Here is a 24,144-nt window from a genome sequence, read left to right on the forward strand (position 1 = left end):
CCTGTGCCTTTGCTAGGAAAGCAAAATCTGGGCAGGTTTGCAGTGACTTCTCACAGAGAACACCGTCAACCGGCCACTTCCAGTGGCCAGGGAAGCTGCAGGAGAGACCATTTAGGTCCCCTAAATGCTGGAGACTATCAGCTCCTGAGACTGGCAGAACCCATGACCCGCGGAGCTGGGAGCATGCCTTCTCCTGCCGCTCAGCTCTGCAGGCTAGGGGTGCCGGGCCAAGTGTCAGCGGGTCTCGTTCATTTTTCGAGGCCAGGAGGGAAGTTCTGTTTGCTGCCTCTAGCCCAGCTTCCATAGGCGGCTGGCCATCCTTGGTGCTCCGGGCCATGGAGACTCCTCATTCCAGGCTTTGTCTCGGTTGCCACACGCTGCTTTCCCTGTGGCGGTCTCGGTGCCTCTTCTGGAAAGGACCCCAGTCATTGGATTTGAGACCATCGTAATGCAGCATGACCTTGCCTTAACCTGACGACATCTGCAGACTTTCCACCGAAGGTCACCTTCGCAGCTACCTGGTGTTAACTTGGATATATCTTCTGGGGACACATAAGTTACCCCATAACAGACGTGGATGGAGAGAAAAGGTTTGGGAGTGGTGCTGGGCTGGACCCCCAACATGATGCTTGGGGAAGTGGGCCAGGGAGAGGGCAGCCCGGCAGGAGAACCACGCAGCTGGCCTGGGGTCCGGACCAAGTGAAACTTGATTCCTAAAGCATCCGAGGGCTGCCAACCTCTGGTCTCCTCCTCTTACAAGGTCTGTAAATATCCGTACCATTTAAGCCATCTTAGTCACTGCCTGCAACTGAAGGCATTCTAATGCCTTTTGTTATTGAAATAAAATATGTGACCATAAGTACTGGCACTTGGCGCCTTCATTTTGGGCTTAAACGTTAAATGCTTTCCTTTCCACCAATAAGAAGGAAAATGTCACGCATTACTCCTTTTTCCAAATGGCAAAGGGGAGTTCTTTTTAAGGACCTGAAACCCCCCAAAAGTTCTTTTAAAATGTAATTTCACAGATCTCTTTGCTGTTATTAGTAAAATCTTGTTACTTTCACAAGTTAAACTGTATATCAATACATCGCCGTTGGACAGAGTTCTCAACTCCCAGGCTTACCTGCTCCGGGAATGGGAAAAAAACCGTGTCCAGACTGAAAGCATGCACTTTCACAAAAATTAAGGTAAATGACCAATAAATGATGACTTTTTAATAAATAATCTCCTTATTGGATAACTTCTCCTGCTAGTGAAATATTTACCATGCTCTCTAAAACCTTCTTAATCAGCTGAAATGCTCAGGAAGCTTTAAATGACTGGCTATCCTTTTGCGGCTTAAAGAGTTGAAATGATTTTTTACTGAAGTACATTTTAATAAGAAGCAAATTGATTTAAAGTGATTCGAGCTTTTGTGGCGTGAGGGCTCTTCATGCTCAGCTCTGTGGGCTGGAGGGCCCTCTGCTCATTTCACGGGGCTGCAAAGGTCACCCTCGGCCTTGGTGCCCGCGTGTTTGGCGGAAATTAAGAATCAATTCCTTGTAAATTACCTTAGGACTGACCCAGGCGTGAGCACCGCCTCCTGAGATCCTCCTCCGGGCTTTTTCGGTGCTGTTTTCCTGTGTGGGAAATGACACAGAGGGACAGTTACCTGGGGTACTGAAGGACAATGTGGATCGCCAGCCCCCCCCACACCCGCCCCAACCCCGTGGGTACTGGATCGCAGTTTACAGAAGAAGCGGGGAATTTGCAAGGTGATCAGTGCCCCAAGGGGCACTGTTGACTAGTCTGACCCCCAAAGCCAAAGCTGACACCGAGAGGCCCTGGTTCTCACACATAGATGAGATAGGAACCTCTTGGAGAGTGTGTTAAAACTCAGGCCACCCGGCCCCACTCCCAGGGTCTTGGATTCAGTGGGGCTCGGCAGGGCCTGGGAAACTGCATTTCTAACAAGCTCCCGGGAGATGCTGATGCTACCAGCCTGGGGACCCCATTTGAGGAGCCCCATCCTCAGAACCAACTATGGAAAGAGAGGATCCGTAGAATGCAGAAGAATGAATATTGTTAACGCTTTCCTGACCAAAGCAGATGCCATTACAAATCTTTCTGAAGAACCAACCCAGTACAGGGTCCTCTGAGGCAGTGATAAAATCCCAAGCAGTTGTTAGTTCCCAAGGAAGAAAAACGCTTCACACCGCAATGGTGTTCGGTATGTCACGGAGCAGGTAAGCTACGCCATCAGGTTAGTTTCCGAGTGTTTGCCCAGTTTATTACGTCCCTTAGTACAAAAGAGATCCTTTAGCCACGAACTTACCGAACAGGAACTTGTTAGAGCATTGCTAGTCAACTTTCTTTCCCCCAAATTGTTCCGGAACACAGATAAGCTTGAATAAACCGGAGAAATTTCTGGCAGGGTTCGTGGTGAGGAACATTTTCTCAGTCAGTGGCTCAGCTGCATGAGGAAGGTCCCACAGGGTCTGCCCTTTGTGGCTGGGAAGACCAAGTTGGGTGACAGATCCTCGTTAAGTCTTGTCTGCCTTGGGGAACTGAAATTGACCCAGTAAAAGAACCTGACTACATTTCCCTGTGATGACGCCAGCAAAATGTATGTGTTGTGTGACTAACCTTTCGGAAAAGGGGTCCTGGTAGGAGGTCTGGCCCCCAGTACACACTGTGGCCACCCTAACCTTTTTTTCTTAAGGCCGCTAGCAAGATGGCTTGATTTTGACGGCTGGCTTCAGAAGAGCCGGTCTCCAAGATTCTCGCTATAGGCACGGTGAGCCTGGATTCAGAATGAGGAACATCTGAGTCGGGTGCACCCCAGAGACTGCTTTCTCTGTCAGATATGATCTTACAGTACTTCTAGCTTTACGATGTGTGTGCCAGGCCAGTCCCTCGCTCCTGCTGCCTGAAGAACTGGGGCCCAACCTTGCTCTCGATAGATTCTGCCGCAGGATCAGGCAGGTGGCTTTCTAGTTATTTCTGAGAGAGGGGATCATTCGAAGGAACAACCATAATGTATCACCAGGAATGGCTCTTTTGATGATTATCCACAGCCCATCTCTATTAACTGGGGTTTCTTCTGCATTGCATGCCTTTAATTTTAAGGTATTTGATAGTTCAATTTTCTTTCTGGTAATACTCACTGGGTTTTGATTTCAATTTCTAAAGACCTGTCAGAGGTAAGAGGTAATGGAAAGGCATGGTTTAGGAATGGATTATTTGAGGGCTGTTGAGAAGGAGAAAAGCTCCCTCTGGAAAACCTTTGATAATGTCAACAACCTCTGAGGATCCCCTCGAGGTGGTGTCTGAGGAGCCTGGATGCTGTGGGCAGGGCAGTGACCTAAGCCTGAAGTTGAATTTGGAAGCAAGACATCAGCTGTCCGGACATCTTTCTGATGGTGCTGGAGCAAAAGTGAATGGAACCGAACGCCTCGTAACTTGCACCAGCCTCGGCTTGCCAGGTCGGCCTGGCAGGTGGGCAGGAAGGCGCTTGGCAGAATCCCATCTGGTTTGCTTGGGGAATGACCTTACCCGATGAGCAGCACTAGACAGATCTTCTGGAATGCAGCCCTCGACCGTGGTGCACAGGGGGGCGGAGCACCAAGCCTGCTGGCCGGGGCCACCTGCAGGGACTGGGGCCGCGTGGGTCTGGGTGCTGCCTGGTCATACGGTTTTGAAATGCTGCCCAGGGGACTTCCCTGCACAGCGCAGCAAGGTTGAGAGCAAACCAAGTACCCAGTTAACCGACCTTAGTGGTACAGCTCATAATCTGGAAGCTGCATCTGAGAGGTTGGTGACACACGGGGGGCCGTCCACCCGAGGGCCACCCTTGGCTTTCTGGTCGAATCCTGGCTTTGATCTTTACCTCCTCCCCTTCGAGGATCCAGGAGCTACTGGACGGGGCCTCGTCCAGGCCACAAGTCGGACATGAATGGGTCAAGCTTGGGTTTCTCTACCTTGCCACTGTAGACCCGGGGGGCTGGCTGAGGCTCGGTGGTGGGGACCGGCCTATGCACTGGAGGCTGCGAGCTCCATCCTGTTCCCTGCCCACCAGATGCTGGTCGTGGCCCCAATCCCCAAGTCATGAGAAAGGACAGACAAGAATCACGGAGTTCAGCCCAGCACGCGGGGCCTGCTGCTGTGCCAAAGATGGTTTCAGACACAGGCATTTAGGGATGGGCCGTGAGGGAGGAACACCTTTGCGGAAAACATGTTTTCCATCTTAAAGACACGGAGAAAGGTGTTCTCTTTCTGTGGGACGCACGGGGATGGTACAAATCTGGGTCATGGATGGTCTGGCGGAGGGGTGGCACTCACGCTCCCCAGAGCTGCCCTTCCTGCAGACTTGGTGCCTCACGAAGCCATACCAGCCCTGACGGCTTAGGAGGCTGTGCTTTCTGTTCTAGGCAGCAAAGTGCTTCTAAACACTTGACCCTGAACGCGGGCTATTCTTAATTACTGGGTAATGATAGCGCTCCTCTTCAGAAGACAGACAGTTTTGCTGCTGTGCAATATCAATTATCGGGGCAAACGTATCCACAAAGTAGGAAACTATAAACATGCCATAAAGATCACCACCAGGAAGCAGGGGCGAAGCCATGGGACATTCACGTATGTGGTCTGTGAACGCACTTTGGCCTTGCTCAAGGAGAGAGCCTCGCAGTGTGACATTCCACCAGAGTGGCCAGGGACCCACGGAAACAGATGTTCTCTGTTAGAGATCACATGAATCCCAGGCACCTCTCCTGGTGAAAGCCTCAGTGTATGAAAAGAACCGATTCTCTTCCAGGGATCAACCTGACTTGTAGAAACAATCTCCCTTCCTCTTTCCAAAGCCATTTGTGGGGCCGAGTTCAATCACAGTCGCTCTGGTTTTTGTTTCTGGGCAGTGACCCCCAGCCCCCCGCCCCCAATCTCCATTCGCTGAAAAGGAGTTTTAAAGAGGCTGTATAAAGGCAGACACTTACCATCATTACTGGTGGACGAAGATTCCAGGTGATGACGGCGTGGGTACCTTTTTAAGACTTCGGTACTCGTCTGTGTTTTTTTTAAACCAAGTGACCTGGTAAGACGGTAAGGAAACGGGTCATCGTGGGAGGGGCTCTTTCCTCCCCCCATGGGGGTCTCAGTGAGAATTTCTGTGCGGGAGAAGGGAGGAGGTATGAGCAAGGAGAGAATATAAGGACCAGGAGGTGGTGTTCCCGGGGGGTTCTGTCAAGGCAAACACTGGCGACACTCACCTGCACTTGTTTCTGAGTTGTTCTCAAACGACCTGCCCAGGAGAACACAGAAAAAGATGGTAGTCCGGGTTCTCTCCAAACCCTGTGTGGTTTTAATCCCGAATAAAAATTCACGTCAAGCATGTTTATTATTTAATTTAGGTGATGTTTGATTGAAAACACAAAATCAGCCTTTTGAAAACTGAATTTCAAAATCTGTGGAGGTCGTGGGTTGGCGAGGCCCAGAGCGCAGGGACATGTGTATCTGGAGGCAGAGGAAACCCAGCTGGGTGCTCGGGCTCCACCCCTGGGACAGCTGCGGGGGGGGCGGGGGGGAGTGGGGCGGTTAGAGGGTCACTGCTGTCAGCTGTGCGACCTCAGTGCCACTCATCCATGGGTTCTTCTGTTTAAACAGACACTGATCAAATTACAACATTAACTCAGAGTTGTCTTGAGGATTAACACAATGTAAATGAAAAGCTCAGCGCAGAGCACTGGTTTGTAATAAACACTTCCGGAAGGTGCTAGACTGTCCACTGTTGCCACTTAATTTTCAGGGTTAGATCTGACAACAGATGGTGCCAATTCCTCTACTTAAACTGATTAAAATATATAAGCTACCGAATTAAAAAAAGAAAAAAAGAAAAAAGAAACAATTATCCTTAGGGGGAACCTTCAACGTACAAACAGGATGTTAAAAAAAGTTCATTTTACACGGATTGTTGGGAGGACTCAGTTCCCTTAGCAGCAATGTTTCAAGTGCAGTTAGGATCCCAACAACTCACAAGTTAACCTTTCCCTGAAATACAGGATGTTGATTCTGGTAAGGTCACACATGACTGCACTTTACTAGAAACAGCAGAAAATGAAAAACTGATAAATGAGATTAAAGTGTTTTCAAATCCTGTGGCTTGATGGAAAGCCGGCCTAACTACAGGTCCAGGAAGCTGATGGGGCCTCCAGGTTTGGGAGGGGAGGGCATTCAGTTGAACTGAGGCGTTTTGCTTTGTGCAAGTCCCCTCCGTGCTCATTATATCCCGCAGTCCTAAGGAGATCTTCATGGCCTTTAGGTGGACACAAACCAGTTGGAGAGTAAGAGAGGAACACACTTCCATGCACAGACCGTGTCCAGAACTGCTAGGGGTCAACACTCGCCATGGCTCCAAGCCTCCAAGGAGGGAGGTCCTCAGCCGCAGAGGGGCCGGTGGCCCCAGGGGTGACCTGGGCTGCAGCCGGAAGGCAGAGACAGGCCAGGGGGCTGTGGCAGCGAGCACCTGCTCAGGGGGTGCGCGGGCTGGTGGGACTGAGCGGGCCGCCGAGGCTCTCGCTTCCTCCTTGAGGAAAGTGGTCCTTTCCTGCTCACGTGCAGGCCTCGCCAGGGCACAGTGCTAAGGAAGGCTTTGCCCAGAGGCCTGGCGAACAGGTCAAGTGAGTACTTGGGAAGGCAGGGAGTTATAACCTGGATCCAAAGCTATTTATTGGATTACTTTAACCACTATCTCCCTCTGTGTATTTTACAGCACGTTAGTTCAATGAAATGTTAACTAGGTGCTAAGTATTAAAAAAAAGATCGTTGGTCAAATCACTTGGAAACTGGCAGGTGAGAAAGTTGTATCACATTAGGCTGCTCCCGGACCTCAGAGCCTTTAACGGGCTACTTCGCACTGTGAATTTTCATGAAGTGAATCTAGCCGGAGGCAAGTCTGCTAAACCCAAGCAACCATAAACCCTTCCTTGCTAGTGTTTCTCCAAGGCCAAGCGTCGGGAGGAACGTTCTCGGAACAGGCCTGCCTCCTGGGCAGGGTAGAGCCCAGCTCTCCTCAGAGGGCAGTCTGCCCCCGGCTCTGGGGCTCCCGGGCTCCCCTCTCCCACAGCACAGCCCACCCAAACCCCGCGGCCTTCGGCTCTGTGCACCTAAGCCTTCCGGAGGCTTGAGCCCATGATCTGAAACGGGGCGTCCATTTTAATCCCGAAAACGTGGAAAACCAAGCAAATCATCGTGGACACAAAGGAAGCATCAACTGCAGGATTTCAGGCACCTTTATTCACGGCAGATATTTCCGGTTGGGGAGCCGCTTGCCTCTGAAATCTTTCCTTTACGTAAGACAACTCCTAGCTACACCCGGACTGCAAGTGGCCAGGTCCTAGGCTCGAGTCTCCCGCACGCGGGGCTCCGTGCGGGGCGGCGCCTCGCAGCGCCACCTGCTGGCCCAACAGAGAAGTTTCTGCAGCGGGGCAGTTGGAGCTCAATCCCGGGATCTCAGGAGAAACTCCTCCGCTTGTGTTACCTACGTCATCTCTACGCAGGACACGTGATTCCATCATCACATCACATATGTGCAGTACAAACACGACTGGGGGTATAGGAAAGTTCAAAAAGCTCACACTGCGTCCGCTCCTTCAGCGCTCCCTTCCAAGAAGCGCCGTCCCCTCCCTCCACTTTTCTCATTTTCCTGGACAAGGTCCCATCACCGCGGCAATAGCACGGGTCTCCCGCACAGTCAGTCCCGGCTTCCGGCCTGGCACTCCGGGCACCGCTTTTTTGAGTGACAAAAGAGTATTATTATCCCTACCTTCTATAATCAACAATAAAACCACAATTCTCTAAGAATTTAGGTAAGAAAGAGTTGAAAGAAAGAAGTCTTAAGAACTGGAGCCAGTTTTCTAGCCAAGCAACCGGCAGGGACTGCCGTGGTCTGTCTTCCTGTTCTGCTCCTTTTCCCGAGCAGCAGCTCCCAGGCAGGACGGTGTACGGGGCTGTGCAACGCTGCCGCATTTTCTGTGGGGACGACCAGAGATGGACGGCACAGGGGCCTACGCAAGTATGGCAATCCTGTGCAAAACTCGACCTAATGAGCGCCTCGGAACATCGGGCGGTTGTGTCACTTTGCAAAGGGAACAATTCTCACACACAGAAGTGGCAGTGGTCACTTGTCAGTGCCAGCCTCTGGCCTCAGAGACTTAACATGGGACGCTGAGGGTCAGTGTTGAGTTTCGGCAAGCGGGTAGTGCCACACATTTCCGAATCAACAATTTTTAGAGGCTTTTTAACCATGTGAACAGGATCACCAACACGCCATCTGGTGCCGGCTCAACATTCTGTGCTGAGCATTAGAGCCCTCAACATGCTGCATGCCCCCCTTCACCGAACCTAACTACTTACAACTGGAAGGTCTACCAGATGTCTAATAAAAACCTACACAGCAACAGTTCATCAAACAGCAACTACTACAAAAGGAACAATAGAAAACAACGACTTCCCAAAAATACACTAAAAAACTTGACAATTTTATGTAGGAACCGCCAAAATTTTAGTGTTTAATATTTAACAGCATGACTGACCAAGGTCCAAGATGTGGAGTTACCAAGTTCAAGACACTGGGGATAGGATCACGCTACAGACTGACTATACAGCACGTGGGAAGAACACACACTTCAGGGGAGAAAACCTGTCTACACACAGCAGTTCCTTCAAAAAGCCGTTCGGTCTTCTCTCGGCTTGTGAAAATGCTGTTCCGGACTTCAGGGGGAATTAGCCGCCTGCTGGAAAAGAAAAACCATCAACATGTTATGCTCCTACAAGGACAGAGCACACGGACACGTAGCACTGTCAAACGGTACTAGTGCTCTCAAAGCCTCTACTGAGCTAGACGTCCTTTCCTTGAGCGAAGCCCCAGCAAAGATACTGCAACAGACTTAATTGGAAATCTTTATTTAAAAACGTATGAATCTGTTCCCAGCTCTTCTTCCTCTGGATCAGCCCTGTCACTCGCAAAATCTCCATCCTGCGGTCCTCCAACGGATGTGCTCCCTCACTGGATGGGATGTGTTGACCGCCGTGTAGCACGAGACCCAGAGAAGCTTCGACGGCGGGCAGGACACTTTCCAAATCATCGCTCTAGAGGAATAATGAGGACAGCGCACGCGGAACAAGCGTGTGATTTACTCACACAGCGAAGTCAATCCGCTCTCTTATTAAAATGACAGCCAATTTCGAAGGCTTTTAGCTCCCCAGTCTCTCTCTTCCTGGTACTTCAAAGCGACCTGTATATCACAGCTACTTCTAATTTGGTCCAGCCAGGACATGTCCAGAACATTTAAACATGGAATTCGGTGCCTTTTACTGTATATTCTGCTTGGTAGTCTAGTTACCTAAGAATTTTCAGTAAACTTTAATTTTATCGGGAACTGAAATGCTAAATATGGGGTGAGGGAAAGGGAAGTTTCAAAATGATTTTTAGGTTGCAGTGAGGTAACCAACATATCCTAAAAAGTCTTATTATAAGCAAGAAACCCACCATGGGGAGACTGAGGCAGCCCCCTGCACCTTGCTGTCTTGCTACAAGGCTATTGGGTTATCCATCTTTCCTCAGATATCTGGAACTACGTAGTGGAAACTAATTCATTAGTTAACTTTAAAAATTTTATTTATTTAAGAGGGAAAGGGAAGGGCAGAGGCAGAGGGGAGGGAGAAGCAGGGAGCCCTACCCGACGCTGAGATCCCAGGACCTGAGCAGAAGGAAGACACTTAACTGACTGAGCCACCCAGGCGCCCCGTGGTGGCAATGTAAATGAACTCGAGGATGAAGACTTGCTGTGGCCTAACCCCCTCACTCACGTCATCATCAGGCGTTGTCCTGGCATTTATCTGGTGGTGGGGAGTTTCCAAGAGAACCCTTAGAATTCAAGGCATCTATGAAGTTGAGGGTGGCAATGTGGGACTTAGGTTACAAAAAAAGAACCACCCCCCAAAATCTGCCAGTGGTAAGAACTCTCAGGCCAACAACACACATTTCTCAGTATTTGGGTTCAGTGAAATAAGTAACTGATTACCTAAATGTTAACCAGTTACCTTCACTCCTCCAGATCCAGGGCTAATGAACAAGAACCCGGAAAACGAGAGACGCTTCCTGGGATCGTGGCTGGGAAGGGATCACGAGAAAGCCTGGCCACAGCAAAGTTCTGTGGACACCCCCCCAACCCCCCCCAAGACTGTGGCTTCCCTCACCTTCAACTCTTTGGTGTGGCAGGGATCTTGTTCTCACCCTCCAGCTCTTCCACCCCAGCCTGTGTCATGAGGTCCGCAATGTTTTTCTCCAGGTCGTCAATGCGACTGCTCATGTCATCAAGTGATGAAGTTAAAGGCCACACGCACCAGCACCGCCCATCTCTCATCCTTTCCTTCCGGGGTGGGTGGGGGGGGGGTGCCTGGACACTACGGCCTGAAACACAACCGTCTCCGTGCAACTCGTTTTCCTACCAGGAGGGTTACATTCTGGCTGCTCTGAGTACCGAGTCTGGGGCACGGCTCACACGCCATCCCCGCCCTCTCCTAGTCCCGGGGACCTTCTCCTAGTCTCCTGCTCCACTTTTCTAAGCTGGCGTGTCTGCGATGGCTAAACAAAGGCAACACTACGGCCCCTTCCTCAGGTCGTGCTGAGGCCCGGGGGAGAGATGGCTGACCGGGGCTCGGCTCCCAGTGCGGTCACCCTAGCCGCTGCTGTTGGTAGACTGGAAGGGTCTGGAGGCCAGGCGTCCAGCTCAGCGGTATCCCCAGCTCTTGGCACAGAGCCGCTGGGGAAGGCTCCATCCAAGCTCAGGGAACAAAGTAAAAGTAAAAAATGTGGCAACCGCCCGCCTGCCGCTGGCCTGCAGACCAGGCACTTATCAACACCGCGCGCTGGACCCCAGGAGCCGAGGGCCCGCGGAGGCTGACGACGCACACAAGGATATTCCTCCCAATGATCTGGTCGGACATGGTCTGGAACTTATCTTGCATCTGTTGCAGGAGAGTCTGCACCTGAGGAGCAGGAAGGCAGACCCCGTCGCGCACGCCCTGGGACACCTGCCTGGGGTCGGGGCGGGGGCCCTGGGCAGCTCGGAGGCCTTCTGCGGGCGCTGTCCGCCACCCCCTCCCCCGCCCCCGGGCTCCGGTTCCCCCGCCCGCCCCATGGCCCCGACCCGCTGGCGAGACCCCCTCCCGCCGCGGCCGCAGCGGTTCGCGGTTCGCTGGGTCTTCCGCGGAGGCCTCGGGGTGTTGAGGGGGGCGGGGGGCGCTGGGGGTGCGGGGAGCGGGGGCGGCGGCTCGGGTCAGGCGGGTGGGGCTGGGTGGGGAGGGCAGGCTGGGCCTGGGGGGGCCTCCGCCGGCGGAGCCGCTGCACACCCGGCCTCCGGGGACCCGGCGCTTCGCGGCTGCCGAAGGGCGCCTCGGTCCGGCGGCTCCGCGACCTCGGGCCCGGCGGGGCGTCCCTTACCACCGAGGTGAGATCCTGCACGGTCTTAGGGTCCGTCTCGGCCATCTCCCCGGTTCCCAGCTTGGCGGCGAAGGCTCAACCGTCACCCACACTTCCGTTTGTCGGCGCACACGCACCGCCCCCAGCGCCTCCTCTCGCGATGACGGAGGCAGCCGCGGGACCGCGGGGCGTTGTGGGAGTCGTAGTTGGCCGCACGCGCCGGAAGCGCCTGCGCTCTCGCGTTTCCGTTCCGAGCGAGGCCTCGTCCCCTCTGGTCCGGCCTGGCCCCACCCCCAGGAGGCCCCGCCCCCAGGAGGCCCCGCCCCGCTCCCCTAGTTCCCCGAGACGGGGCGGAGAAAAGGGGCACCAGTCGCGCAGTGGGAGCCGCTGGAGGGGCTGGTGATCTTGACCCTTTCCCAGGTCCGCGATTGCAGGTCGCGCTGGTTTTGTCTAGGACGGGGCGGACGCCTTTACTGCGCGCCTGCGAGGTGCCGAGCCCGGGCCTATGCCACCGCCTGTCCTCCAGCAGAGCCCCGCAAGTCCCTAGTAGGGAGAAGGGGGTCGGGTCGCTGGAGGGGAAACCGAGGATGGGCGGTGGGAGGCTCCACCCACCACGAGCCCAGCTGCCCAGATGCAGGCCTGGCCGCAGCCCTGACGGCTGTGTTCCCCCCTTCCCCCAGACGGTCGAGTGGGGGTCCCGGCGCAGTGGGGCAGGGGGTGTTTAACTCTTGATTTCAGTGTAACAGACGTACTGGGTGTGTAGAAATCCTGTGTCCTTTGGTGATGTCCTCACGGCTTCACCAGCCCCGCCTTACGAAATGCGGCCAGCCTCCTGGGAGCCCCTCAGCCCCTTTCCTATCACCCACCCCCCCAACCGCCCTTGAGGTTGCTCAAGGGGAGGTTGGCGGCAGGGTCCAGAGGCTGGGTTTGGGTGTTTAAGGAGGGGGCTGCTGCTGAGTTGGGACCTCGAGCTGTGGGGTTCAGCGTGCCCACGCATTGCAGGATGCTGAATGACTTCTCTGACTTCTACCCACTAGATGCCAGTAGCATCCCCCCCACCTCAGTGTGACAACCAAAGATACTCCCCAGTGTCTCCAGGAGTAGGGTGGGGGTCACCCTCAGCTGAGAACCAGTAGCTTGAGAAAGATCTATGGCCATTGCCTAGAATCCTGTTGACTCCGTTTTTAAGTATGAATTTTTTTTCCACTGGGGCCTTGCTTGAGAATTTTCCTCCCTATATATTGACCTTGGCATTCGTTTCTTGGGGCAGCTATGACAAAGTACAACTAACTGGGTGGCTTCAAACAAGACATTTATATTCCCACAGCTCCGGAGACCAGGAGTCTGAAATCAAGGGGCCAGCTGGCTTAGTTCCTTCTGAGGGTTGCAAGGGACAAATCTGTTCCGTGCCTCTCTCCTAGCCTCGGGGGGCTGCTGGCAAATCTTGGCGTTCCCTAGCTTGTAGACGCATCTCACCCCTTTCTGCCTCTGTCTTCGTGTGGCTTAGTCCCTGTATCTCTCTGTCCCTATAAGGTCACCAGTCCTATTGGATTTACCAACCCGACTCCAGTATGACCTCCCCTTGACTTTTTGTATCTGCAGAGACCCCATTTCCAAGTAAGTTACATTCTGAGGTACTAGGGGTTAGGATTTCAACATGTCTTTTTTGGGGGGAGGAGGCCCAATTTAACCCAAAGTAGTTGGTAAAATAATACCCCCTTGATGAAGTGTTTACATAAAGCTCCGGGGTGACTTTGCTCATGAGTAGCCAAGGCTGGGTGGGGTTTCAGGCCTTCTTGCCTCTTGCCCCCAACACAGGAATTCCCATACTCCGCTTAGAAGTCTGGATCCTCATACCCTGAATTTGTAGCCAGACCCGATTTATGGCCGTGAGCAACACAGAACACAAATCAGCAATAGGATCTACAGTTTTGTTTTGGGTTAGGGTGTGTGTGTTTCTGGCAGGGTTCTTGAGTCCTTTTTATCCTGATTGCAAAGTTCTTGGGGCACCTGCGTGGCTTAGTCCATTAAACGTGGGCCTTCTGCTCAGGTCTTGAGCCCGGGGTCCTGGGATGGAGCCCTGCGGGGGGAGCCTGCTTCTCCCTCACCCTCTGCCTCTCCCTCTGCTCATGTTCTCTCTCTCAAATAAATAAATAAAATCTTAAAAAAAAAATTGTTTGACACTATTTAGCGGAGGCTCCCCGCCCCCCTCCACACTTAAGCAGGAGGAGCGTACTTCTTCTGTGTGAAGACCAAGGTCTTTTAAACAGCTGCTTTACACAAAAATTTCACTGACTTATAGTCATGGCTGATATAACTGTGTAAGGTTGACACGCTGAACTTAACTGAATATTGTTCCATTAGCAAAACTATTGAATCATGTGTAAGGCTCTAGCAATTAACCTTTAAAATGTCAGTTCTGAACCACCCTTGTTTTAAACCTTAGCATTTTTTTTTTTTCAAGATCTTTCTAGATCAGTTGTGTAACCGAAGTAATTCCCTTTACCCCTTTCAGGACTGTGTGGTTTCACGTGAGCTCACGTGATACGTTTATACTGGCTCTTTGGTTCCAGCCGAGCTGTCTCCGCACTCCTCCCTCGGCCACTCAGGGACGCGCCCCTGCCCACCGGTGTGGTGGTGGTGGGGGCAGTGAGGATGCTGTGTGTGCCCGGCAAGCAGAGCAGCAGCGGTCACCGCAGGCGCGTGGAGAACCTGTAACTCGCCTTTCCCAGGCGGCACCTGCATCAGCACCGTTGTGACCCGACGCTGGTCTCAGCTGCCCTTCTCCTGCTCTGCTTGTCTCCCCAGTGGCCGCATGCCGCTGCTGAAGGACAACCCCCTGCCACAGCCCCTCGCCTTCCGCGGACGGCCCAAACCTCCCCAGTCTCTCCAAACCCAGTGTTTCATCCCTTCTGTCTCAAAGGATGACCTTAACTTCTGTTTTTCAGAGACAATAGAGACTATCGTCACCTAGGTCCTACCCTCCCTGTCTCTATAAGGACCTGCACCTGTGTGACTCTGGTCCTTTCTGCCTCTCCACCGGGTGTCCTTCCTCCTGTGTGGGGCTGGGCCCTGGACATCTCAACCCACTCTGGGAATGTGCCTCTTCCACTAACCAGTCCCTTCCCGTGGACTCCTTCCTCCGGGCATATACAAGTGGTAAAGAAAACAACACACACACACAAACAGGAAACAAAACCATCCCAATGAGGTGACCCTGTGTGGTTCTGTGCTTCCACTCAATAGAGCGTAGAAAGGATTCTAGAAAGAGAAGATTCTAGAAAGAGAAGATTCTAGAAGGGGAAGGACCTGTCTTCTTCAGTTACTGGATCTGCAACCTTCCCTTCATACAGTTTTGCTTGTTTGGTTTCTATCAAAGGGCACCGAAGTGATTCTGGACAGTATGAGGATGTGGTCTCACCCCACTGAGACTCACGGAACCGATGTCTCCTCGTTCCTCTCTGCGACAGGTGCAGCGTCCGTGTTGGGTCGTACTGAGTCCGAGTCCCTGCTCGTCCTTGTTCACTTCTCCTTTTAACACAGGGCGGTCTCCTGCCCGGACCTTAGGTAGACACACTGTCTAGCTAAAAGGTAATCCCTTTTTTGGTTTTCATTGTATTTATTTCATTTTATTATTTCTTAAAACCATTTTGTTGAGGCATGAGTGCCATGTGAAGAGCTGTACATAGGTAATGCGAGTTTGGGGATAAGGGTACACCCCCAAACCATCACCATCGTGCTCATGGACATACCCATCACCTGCCACAGTAGTGTCCTGCCGCCTTTATTATGTATGATTCTTATTTGTGTGGTAAGAAGCTATACATAAGTTCCCCAAATTTTAGGTACGTAACCCAGTACGGTCAGTGATAGGCACTGTTCTGTGCAGTGGATCTTCTGCATATCTGAAACTTGATTCCCAACGACCAACATCTGCCCATTTCCCCCACCCCTCGTCCCTGGCAACCACCGTTCTCCTCTCTGCCTCTATGAATTGGACCATTTTAGATTCCATATGTAAGTGAGATCATATATTATTCGTCTTTCTGTGTCTGGCTTGTTTCATGGAGCATAACGCCCTCCGGGTCCCACCCTGTGGCCAAAATGGCAGGACTTCCTTCTTTTAAAAGTCGGAACTGCAGTCCTTTGCACATATACAGCGTGTGATTTTTATCCACTCGCCCCTCGATGCACACCTAGCTTGTTTCCGTGCCATGGCTGCTTGTGGGTCGTCTGCCGTGAATGCTGGAGCCCAGGGACCGCTCCAAGATCCTGATTGCAGTTTCCTTGGGTAAGTACCCAGAAGCGGGATTGCTGGAGAACGTATCAGCTCCAGTTTTCATTTGTGGAGTGCTCTCCCTCTGCGACCAGGGCTGTGGATGGAGACAGTATGCCGGGCAGCAGGATGGAGACTGTATGCCAGGCAACAGGATCTGTGACCCGTTGTTAAGATCCATTGGTGCTATAAGCTCTCCCCTCCACCACCCCCTTCTCTCTGTTCCTAGCTGTCGCCTGCCTATTCAGTAGTGCCCACCCCCCCCCCCCCCCCGCCATGTTCTTGGCAGGACAAGACCCACATGGGCAGTGTCCTGCAAAGCAGGGGAAGCTGTGGACCAGGAGATGTCTCTGGGCCCTGAGCTATTCTGCGTTGGAGGTGGGGTGAGCTGACACTTTTTTTTTTTTTTTTTTTTTTTTTTTTTACCACTTCAATGCATCCCTCCTCTGGCTTTTTTGCTCCACGGAAATATTGTAACATTTCAGGTATGTTTCTGGGCTCCCCAAAATATGTTCTCATCTGTGGGTGTTTGTTAAAATTGGTGTTTCTGTAGTGGGGAAGTGGGGGGGGTGGGGTTGAGTAGGGGGACATATAGGGACTGGACCCCTCTATTCTGCCATTTTCCTTTGTATTTATTTTGATTGTTACTTTAAGTGTACCCCAAGTGACACTGGCTTTTCGTTCATGGTAGTAATACATTTTTCTTAGAAAATATATTCACGTCAGCAAAAATGTTAAATTTGAAATTCTATCATTGAAAACTGTAGTGGTAATTGGTAATACAGAGGCATTGGGAGGGTGGAATTTGCAGAGGTGCTAGAGGAACATCGTGAAATCATGAAGCTCTTCTTATAGGATTAAAGTTTAGAAAATTCTGACCTAAGAGAAGACAGGGAAGCAGAGGGTAAAGAAGTGGTCCTTGCTTTAAAATCGCACATCGTTCTGTATTGGCGAAGGGGAAGCATTAAGGACATGTTGCCAAGCCACTGTAAGGAGCCACTTTTCTTGCGGAGAAATCCTGGGAAGGATAGTTGGAATTTTCTGCAGGCGCCGGATATCTCTTGTAGAGAAACAGCATTAAAAGCACCGCTCACTCTTCTGCGGGTGCAGGGAGGGGGCTGGGCAGGGTCTTCAGGATCCACCTTGCAGGGGTAAGGCTCTATTTTGGAGAGAGTCGTCGAGTTCTGGCAAATTTCCTTTAAAAATGCTTCTGTCCTGGTACCAGTGCTCCTGGCTTGGATTCGCACGTGAGAAGCAAGTTTTGCTGTCATCTCTGGAGTGTGCCCTGGGTAGCGTCACTGGATTCCTTGTCGTGTGTACAAGAGCAGGGGAGGGTCTTTTTGAGGCTGTGCTGACAAAAGGACAGAAAATGGCTTTTCTGGAGAGTGGAGAGATCAGCAGGTCCCGACCCATCTTGAGTTGCTTTGCTTTTGGTTTGAAGTGTCAGGTTACGTTTCTCATGCTTATTTGTGGCAAATTAGCGTCTCCGGTGATGGGCTACCAAGGAATCAGTTTCCTATTTATTTCCCCAAACTGGCAATTTCCTGGAGACGGGGCCGTCAGAAAGGAAATGTTTCCGAGAGACTGACGCGCACGTTTGGTTTTCTTGGCTTCACTGACGCGGTCCTGTCAGATTGGCTCGTCTTATCGGGGTCAAGTTCGTGTGCTGTGTGCGAGAGGATACAACCTCGGGGGTTAGGGTAGAGCGGAAAGTGCCGGTGTGGGAGTCACATGCACCCCTTCTAGGGGACACCTAGCACTGGAAATACTGGCTATTCCAATATTCCATGCATTAAATACCTGACCTATGTAATGCATAATTATATTTCATATAAATAACATGTTATGAATAGTATAGTATGTATATACGTTCATAAACATGTAAAATATCTGGATCATTATTAATGATTAGCACCCTTCCTCTCTTTTGTTAAGGACCTCCCTAAAGTTATCTTGCTCTCTGTCTATCTTTCATCTATCATTCTGTCATCTGTCCTTTATCCATCATCTCTCTACCTATTATCAATCTATCTACATACCTACCTATCTATTATCTGTCATCTATCAATCATTTATCTATGTCAATCATCTCTCTACCTATTATGTATCTGTCTACCTACCTACCTATTATCTATCATCTATCAATCATCTACAATCTACCTATTATCAATCTATCTACATACCTACCTATCTACCTATTATCTGTCATTTATCAATGTATCATCTATCTATATCTATCATCTATTTACCTATTATGTATCTTCCTACCTACCTATTATCTATCGTCTATCTACTATTATCTAATTTATCTATTTATCTATCTATCTATCTATCTATCTATCATCTATCTGTTTCTCTCACACCAGAGGGCTCTCTGACTGTTATGAAGGAAGAAGGGGCAGAGTTAATCATCAGTCAGGCTATCACTTGGTTTTAGTCTCAGTCTTTCAACATTATAGGCCAACCGGAGCGCCATTTTAAAACAATGTCCCTGGCTCTCTCGCTGTGTTGAAATGGTACGGAAGACAGTCTAAGGCCAAATACACACATTAAAAATCTCAGATAACCTTTATTTAAATATTTCACAAACAAGTTACAAGTTTCTTTGCAAAAACGTTGTAGATCAGATATTAATTTACAGCTCAGGTACTGTAAACAGTTCAGCAACTCGGGCCCAAAGGAACTGCATCCGTGATCGGATGAAATATTTTAAGATGATAAACTTTCATCCCTTTTGAGTGTTTACAAAGAAATATCTCTTTATACTTTCTGAAATTTACCACCCCACCAGTGTCGATGTGTGCACCACTGCACACTCTTTTTCCTAGAGCCTTTGCTTTCAACTCTTTTAAAAATCTGAATCCGCGGGACGCCTGGGTGGCTCAGTTGGTTAAGCAGCTGCCTTCGGCTCAGGTCATGATCCCAGCGTCCTGGGATCGAGTCCCATATCGGGCTCCTTGCTCCGCAGGGAGCCTACTTCTCCCTCTGACTCTGCCTTCCACTCTGTCTGCCTGTGCTCGCTCTCACTCTCTCTCTCTCTCACAAACAAATAAATAAAATCTTAAAAAAAAAAACAAAAACTGAATCCACATATATTGTAGATAACGAATGGCTTTCTTGCTTTCTAAAAGAAAAGCTTTTAAAAAAGCAGCAGAAAATGGAAGTTTTCAGCATATGCTCCCAGTGTTTTCATGAGATACTTTCTCAAAGGCTTCATAGGTTCACGGTGGCATTTTCTGTGGTCTCTTACACCCGTTGCTTCTCACCGTATCCTTACCAGCCAGCTGCCGCTTGGAAGCCAAACAAAATGGTTCAAAGTCTTTTCAAGCTCAGCGACACCAGTGATTATTAATGTTATGAGAGTGATGTTGCGTGAGCAACAGGAAGAGGTTTTCTTCCTTTCTGAAGTTGATGCGTATCTAAATTACCTCTGCTTAATTTAGATGAATGAAGTTCTTATCGGAACTCGTGATTCGCACCTTCAATCCCACCACTTTCTTCTGTCTCTAGCTGTTCTGCATTTGTGCTTTTACATAAGGGTCAGCACTACAGAATTTTTTTCGGCCGTGGGCTAACCCATCAGTGATGGGAAACATGGTAAAGGTGAACACACGTGGCACAGCAAAAGAACCGCTAGTTGCTTTAGATGAACCATTATGAACGCGTCTTACCACCCAATTATGAGACGTTCCCAATGTCAGCATCCAGATAAGGAGAGAAGACGGGATGCACCGTCTTTGTGAAAAGTGTCCACAGATCACTGTTGATGGTGGCGATGGTGACGGTTTTATCGTTACTTCTTAGTGGTTAGACACAGAAGGTAGTTAGTTCACTCTTTCTTAGGACTCACCTTCCCCTTGGTGTGATTTACCTGTTGGTTCAGGTTCAGGTGAAATACTGAAAACCTCCGAAGTGCTTGGAGATCCTTCATTTATGTGTCGCTGAGCCCACGGCAGGCTCCTGAGAGCCCCACGCTGCTTCTCCCTGAGCTTTCCCTCCCCTGGGTTGGTTTGGCTGAGACCGGGTCCTTGGGAGGGCATGCACGTCCTTTCGCACTCCTGAGACAGCTACTCAGTGCGGGAGGAGTCCCCCAGGCACCTGTGCACAAGCCATGGGAGGAAAGGGAGGAAATACCGGGCAGGATCTTGTGCGGAAGACATTTCTGAGGTGTAGTGTGAACTGAGAATGGTGTTGACGGTTCTTGACAGCTCTCAGAACTAAGGCATAGTAGAAGGTCTGTGTACGCGGTTTGGGTAGATAGTCCTGCTAAGGGAGGCTTCAGACGAGGGTTTTCTGGTCTTCAGGAGACATTCTGTCCGGTTTGGCTGCGCCATTGGGAGGGACACCGTGTTAAGTAGAAACAACAGAGCCCTGCAGTCAAACCACATGGCCTTTGGCGGTCACTTACCTGGGGCAAGCCCTTTGATTTTCCTGAGTGTCCGCTGTCCTTATCGCTAAGTTGGAGAAGACAGGAGTCCTTGCCTTGTAATGTTGTTGTATCGGGTCCGTGGGTTAACAGGTGTGTAAAGGATTTTGTACAGCTGGATGCACGGTCCTCAATCAATAAATGTAAACCCTTATTATTATTATTAGCATTATTAATGCATATATATATGTGTTTTTTTTTACCTTGTTCATACACCCCAGGAGAACTGCAGACTCTTTCCTTCAGAACCAACCTGAAGAGCTCATGTGTGGGTCCAGCTTCACTAAACCCAGCATCGAACACAGCCTTGTTAATCACGCCGTAGTTGCCACCTATTAAGATCAAGACCCTCTGTATTTATTCTGGATGAAATGCAAGGTGATCTACCTCGAGAATTTGCTGGTAAAGGGTCACTCCATTTGTCGGACTGTTTAGAATCCCATTTTGGAAATCTGGGATGTTATCAAAATTTCTAAAAATGGTCCTTGAGAATCCGAGTCCTGTCTGACACCCACCACGAAACGGAGCCAGACTGATTTTGCTCTCCAGCTCAGATTTGCAGGACTTGGCTGAGAGTCACCTGAAATGACGTCCCTTTGGAGGAAGGGGCGGTACTGAAGGTCACCTTTTCTGAAATTGGAAAATGTTTGCATGTTTTTGCTAAAACAAATGATCAGAAAATAATTTCTCGTATGTAAAATGGAAAGAAAAAGTAATTTTTAATCAACTCAGGTGATTGATGTGTTTATAGTGAAGAAGGTGCGACCGCTCGCTCAGTGGAAATAAAATTTTCAGTTTTGTGCTCCGCTCGCTCAGTGGAAATAAAATTCTCAGTTTTGTGCTCAGCAATGGAGAAAAGCAATTTCTGGCTCTTAATTTTTCCCCCCAATAACTTGGAGTAAAATAAAATGCATTGGTAAATAATGAAATAATGCTTTGATTCTACATTTGCTTTCAATAAACAATGAAAATGTGTCTGAGCAAGTTAGAAAACATTTGGTAGTTGAGGAAATGCCACCACTTTGGTTTCAAAGAATTGGTTGCTTTTTTTTTTTTTTTTTTGAAAGGATCAGCAAGAAATACACAATAGCAATATCTCTGTCCGGCCCTACGGACAGGGAGCATCCTTAAGGCGGCAGAGATTACGGCAGACGCTACTTTCTGATGCAGTCTGTTCTCATGCCTATTTTTCTGTGCTCTGAGCTAAGTTAAGCTGGTGGCTTGATGTGCAAAGTGTGGGAGGGCCTACTGCTTGAGGCACAAGGAGTCTTGCACTTGCTAACTTGAGCGGATGGCCTTCTTGACACCTAGATTTCTCCCTAGGAATAGCCCAGGCTCACAAGGGAGGGCGGGTTTCCCATTGTTAGATCACCTGCCTACGGCCCGGCTGCTGAGCACCTATAAAGCCAGAAGAGGAAGTCTCATAGCGTGTGAGTGTGCAGGCTCGGACCTCCCCTCTTCCCCCAGGCCTGCTCTGTGCACGGGTGAAGGACCAATCTGTTGTGTTCGAGATGCGGAATCTCCTGACTGAGCCACCGGACTTGTTCAAGAGAGATATACCCACACTCTGGGACCGCGGGTGGATGCTGGTGACCATGGGCCTTGCAGTCCGTGACCTGAGGATGATCTCGCCCTTCTGTGAGGATAGCCATCATCTTCACGGCCGACTGCAGAATGCTCGGAATTGTTCGTCATGATGGCCAAGACAGGTGCACGGGCCCAGCTGTGAGTGGGGACTTCTGGCTTTATAGAGTCTGTAGAGTCCCTCGACCAACACGAGATGTACGGGGGACCCCAGATGACCGGTCCAAACAGTGAACTGGCACTAAGGCAAGACCTCGCATCGGCAACATGAGACACACATAGAAATCAGAGAAGAGCTACGGTCCAGCCGTTTTAACCACCAATACCCATTTATTTTAATGGAAAAAAAAATCTGCCATTCTATATGCTCCAAAAAGACTTACTATTGAAACAAATACAATATATGGAACTCTATCTGCATAATTTCACTACGATAAAGACAACAGATGACTCCTACTTCCTACAGAAGGCGGACTGAATGCACGGGTGCAAACAGAGATTGCATAAGAAAGCGTGGGTTTGAGTGTGCACGCTCACACGCGTGTGCGCATGGGGTTAAAACCTTCAATAAGCAACCGCATCGAAATATGCTAAGACACTTACCTTACCCTAGTGCGTGGCCAGCTCTAAGAAAAAGCCACAGGCTGTCGCTAGTTTTATCTGATAGAAAAATTTGGTGTGAGCTCGGATAGTTCTTTACAGTGTATCCACAAGAACGTAATCTTAGTACAGCACGGACTTTCCTCTCTGACATGCTCACAGAATAAAAATCAATTACTTTTCATACATAATGAACATCTTTTATTTTCAGGTTTGCAAACAACGGTAGTCGATTCACACAAAAGGGTACTTTTAAAACTACCTGTATTTACTCTATTTGATGCCTTTTATGTATATAGGAAACAAACGTGTATGTGCAGAAAGGGATGTCTATACATGTGGGCATATATGTGTACACACGTGACACCTGTCGGTTTCCTTCTACGCAGGTAGGGCCTCCACGATGACATCTGCAAATGTACAGACACTAGGGAGAGAGATTATCCTGTGCTACGATCCGCATCCTCGTGAGAACTGGTGGGACTGGATTCGGGACACCTACAAATGCAGAGAGCGCCCCTGGAAGAATTTTCCAGCCCTTTTCTTGGCATTTGATGGTTAGACTTGCTGCTCTGCTCCTCTCCGCTTCTGCTCACGATCGTGGCATGGGGTGGCAGTGAAAACAGGTCATAGTCCTTTACGAGAGAGGAAGGACTTGGGTCTCTGCTCTCCCTCTCTGTGGACCTGCCTGGCAGGGGGGTGGTGGCACGCAGACCCCCGGGGACGGTGGAGGAGTGTCAGCTCTGTGGTCTGGGCTAGTGTCTCACTTGGGTCCGTGGCCCTGGAGGGGACAGGTGTGTCACTTCTATCCTTTCTCTGTGTGACCTCTCAAGGAAGAATGACATATCAAAACTAGGCTCCTTCTGTAGCGTTTCTCTCTATAAATACTGTGTATATACACATACAGGTACTCACACATATACAAATACGAACCCACAAAGCAGTGTGTGTGACGTGCTGACTAGCGACATGGCAACACATCAGAAAAAGTAGTCATTGTCCCTGCTCCCAGAAGGTCAAGTCATATGCCGTGATCTTTAAACAGCCAGGGAAAATTCAGAAGATTCCATTAATTAAAGGAGAAATGGTGAAGGACAGAGCCGGTGAAATCGCAAAGAAAACAAAAAAAAAAATCTGGAACAATTGAGGCCTAGGTGTGATGTTTGAGAGCTGTAAACTGCAATCTTCAGATTTGGATTTTTTTTTCTTTTTCCTGTTGCTATGGAAACTTGGTAGTCAAGCTTCGAATGTCAGGAGTTCTCACAGACCTGAATGGGAAAGATTCAGAGTTAAGTCAAGGCATAGTACAGTTTGGATGCAAAGCGTTTTAGCTAAGCACCAGACGAATGGCAGACAGGCGGTCATAAACACGTTTATAAACACTGCACTACCTGCAAGAATTTTTTTTTTCCTCTTTGGCATAACATTTGAAGAGAGTGCAAATAGTCCTGCCGGTTTATGTCTAAACAGCTGGATTGATATAAAAAGGCTCATGCCAGATACCTTCTCTTAGACCCAGAGGGCTGACTGCCTCTGTGGGCCCTGTCCCTTGCACAGTAGCCCAGAACGCGGCTGTTTTAGGGACAAGTTGACTTGGTAGCTGAGAGACTGATTAGCATCCTGGATATTATTTTTTTGGTCACAGGGGAGAGCCAGAGAGGTTTGGGTGGTTCTTCAGAGAAGATGTATGAGTTTCCTCCAGCTGCTGTAACAAACGGCCGTGAGCTTAGTGGTTGGAAATAACAAAGCTTATTCTCTCAGAGTTCTGGAGGTTGGAAGTCCAAAAATGGGTCCTATGAGGGC

At 49.9% G+C, this 24,144-nt stretch overlaps 2 protein-coding genes and 1 long non-coding RNA gene across 6 annotated transcripts in view; 1 reads left to right on the forward strand and 2 right to left on the reverse strand.

Annotated features, from left to right (window-relative positions):
* Nucleotides 1-7,244: 7,244 nt before the first annotated feature.
* Nucleotides 7,245-11,633, reverse strand: HSBP1 (heat shock factor binding protein 1). Of its 4 annotated transcripts, XM_059151394.1 has the most exons (5): nt 11,477-11,633; nt 10,956-11,022; nt 10,231-10,351; nt 9,841-9,870; nt 8,919-9,120 (listed from the first exon to the last, which is right to left on the reverse strand). In XM_059151394.1, the coding sequence occupies exons 1-3, from the start codon at nt 11,519-11,521 to the stop codon at nt 10,233-10,235; spliced, it is 231 nt and encodes a 76-aa protein (XP_059007377.1). In that variant the 5' UTR covers nt 11,522-11,633; the 3' UTR covers nt 8,919-9,120; nt 9,841-9,870; nt 10,231-10,232. The 4 variants fall into 4 exon arrangements, with proteins under 4 accessions (XP_059007375.1, XP_059007374.1, XP_059007377.1 ...); XM_059151392.1 differs by lacking the exons at nt 8,919-9,120; nt 9,841-9,870 and adding an exon at nt 7,245-8,762; XM_059151391.1 differs by lacking the exons at nt 8,919-9,120; nt 9,841-9,870 and adding an exon at nt 7,245-8,765.
* Nucleotides 11,634-14,094: 2,461 nt separating this feature from the next.
* Nucleotides 14,095-20,962, forward strand: LOC131818824 (uncharacterized). The gene is made up of 2 exons (XR_009348945.1): nt 14,095-15,746; nt 20,379-20,962. It is a non-coding gene; the product is annotated as an uncharacterized LOC131818824 (long non-coding RNA).
* Nucleotides 20,963-22,519: 1,557 nt separating this feature from the next.
* Nucleotides 22,520-24,144, reverse strand: part of CDH13 (cadherin 13) — a 989,149-nt gene continuing 987,524 nt past the window's right edge. The window contains exon 14 of the mRNA XM_059153524.1: nt 22,520-23,609. Coding sequence (XP_059009507.1) covers nt 23,602-23,609 — 8 coding nt within the window. The 3' untranslated portion in view covers nt 22,520-23,601. The remainder of the gene's footprint in view (nt 23,610-24,144) is intronic.

This window comes from Mustela lutreola, chromosome 16 (genome assembly GCF_030435805.1).
Source record: "Mustela lutreola isolate mMusLut2 chromosome 16, mMusLut2.pri, whole genome shotgun sequence".
In the NCBI taxonomy this organism is placed as follows: Eukaryota; Metazoa; Chordata; class Mammalia; order Carnivora; family Mustelidae; genus Mustela; species Mustela lutreola.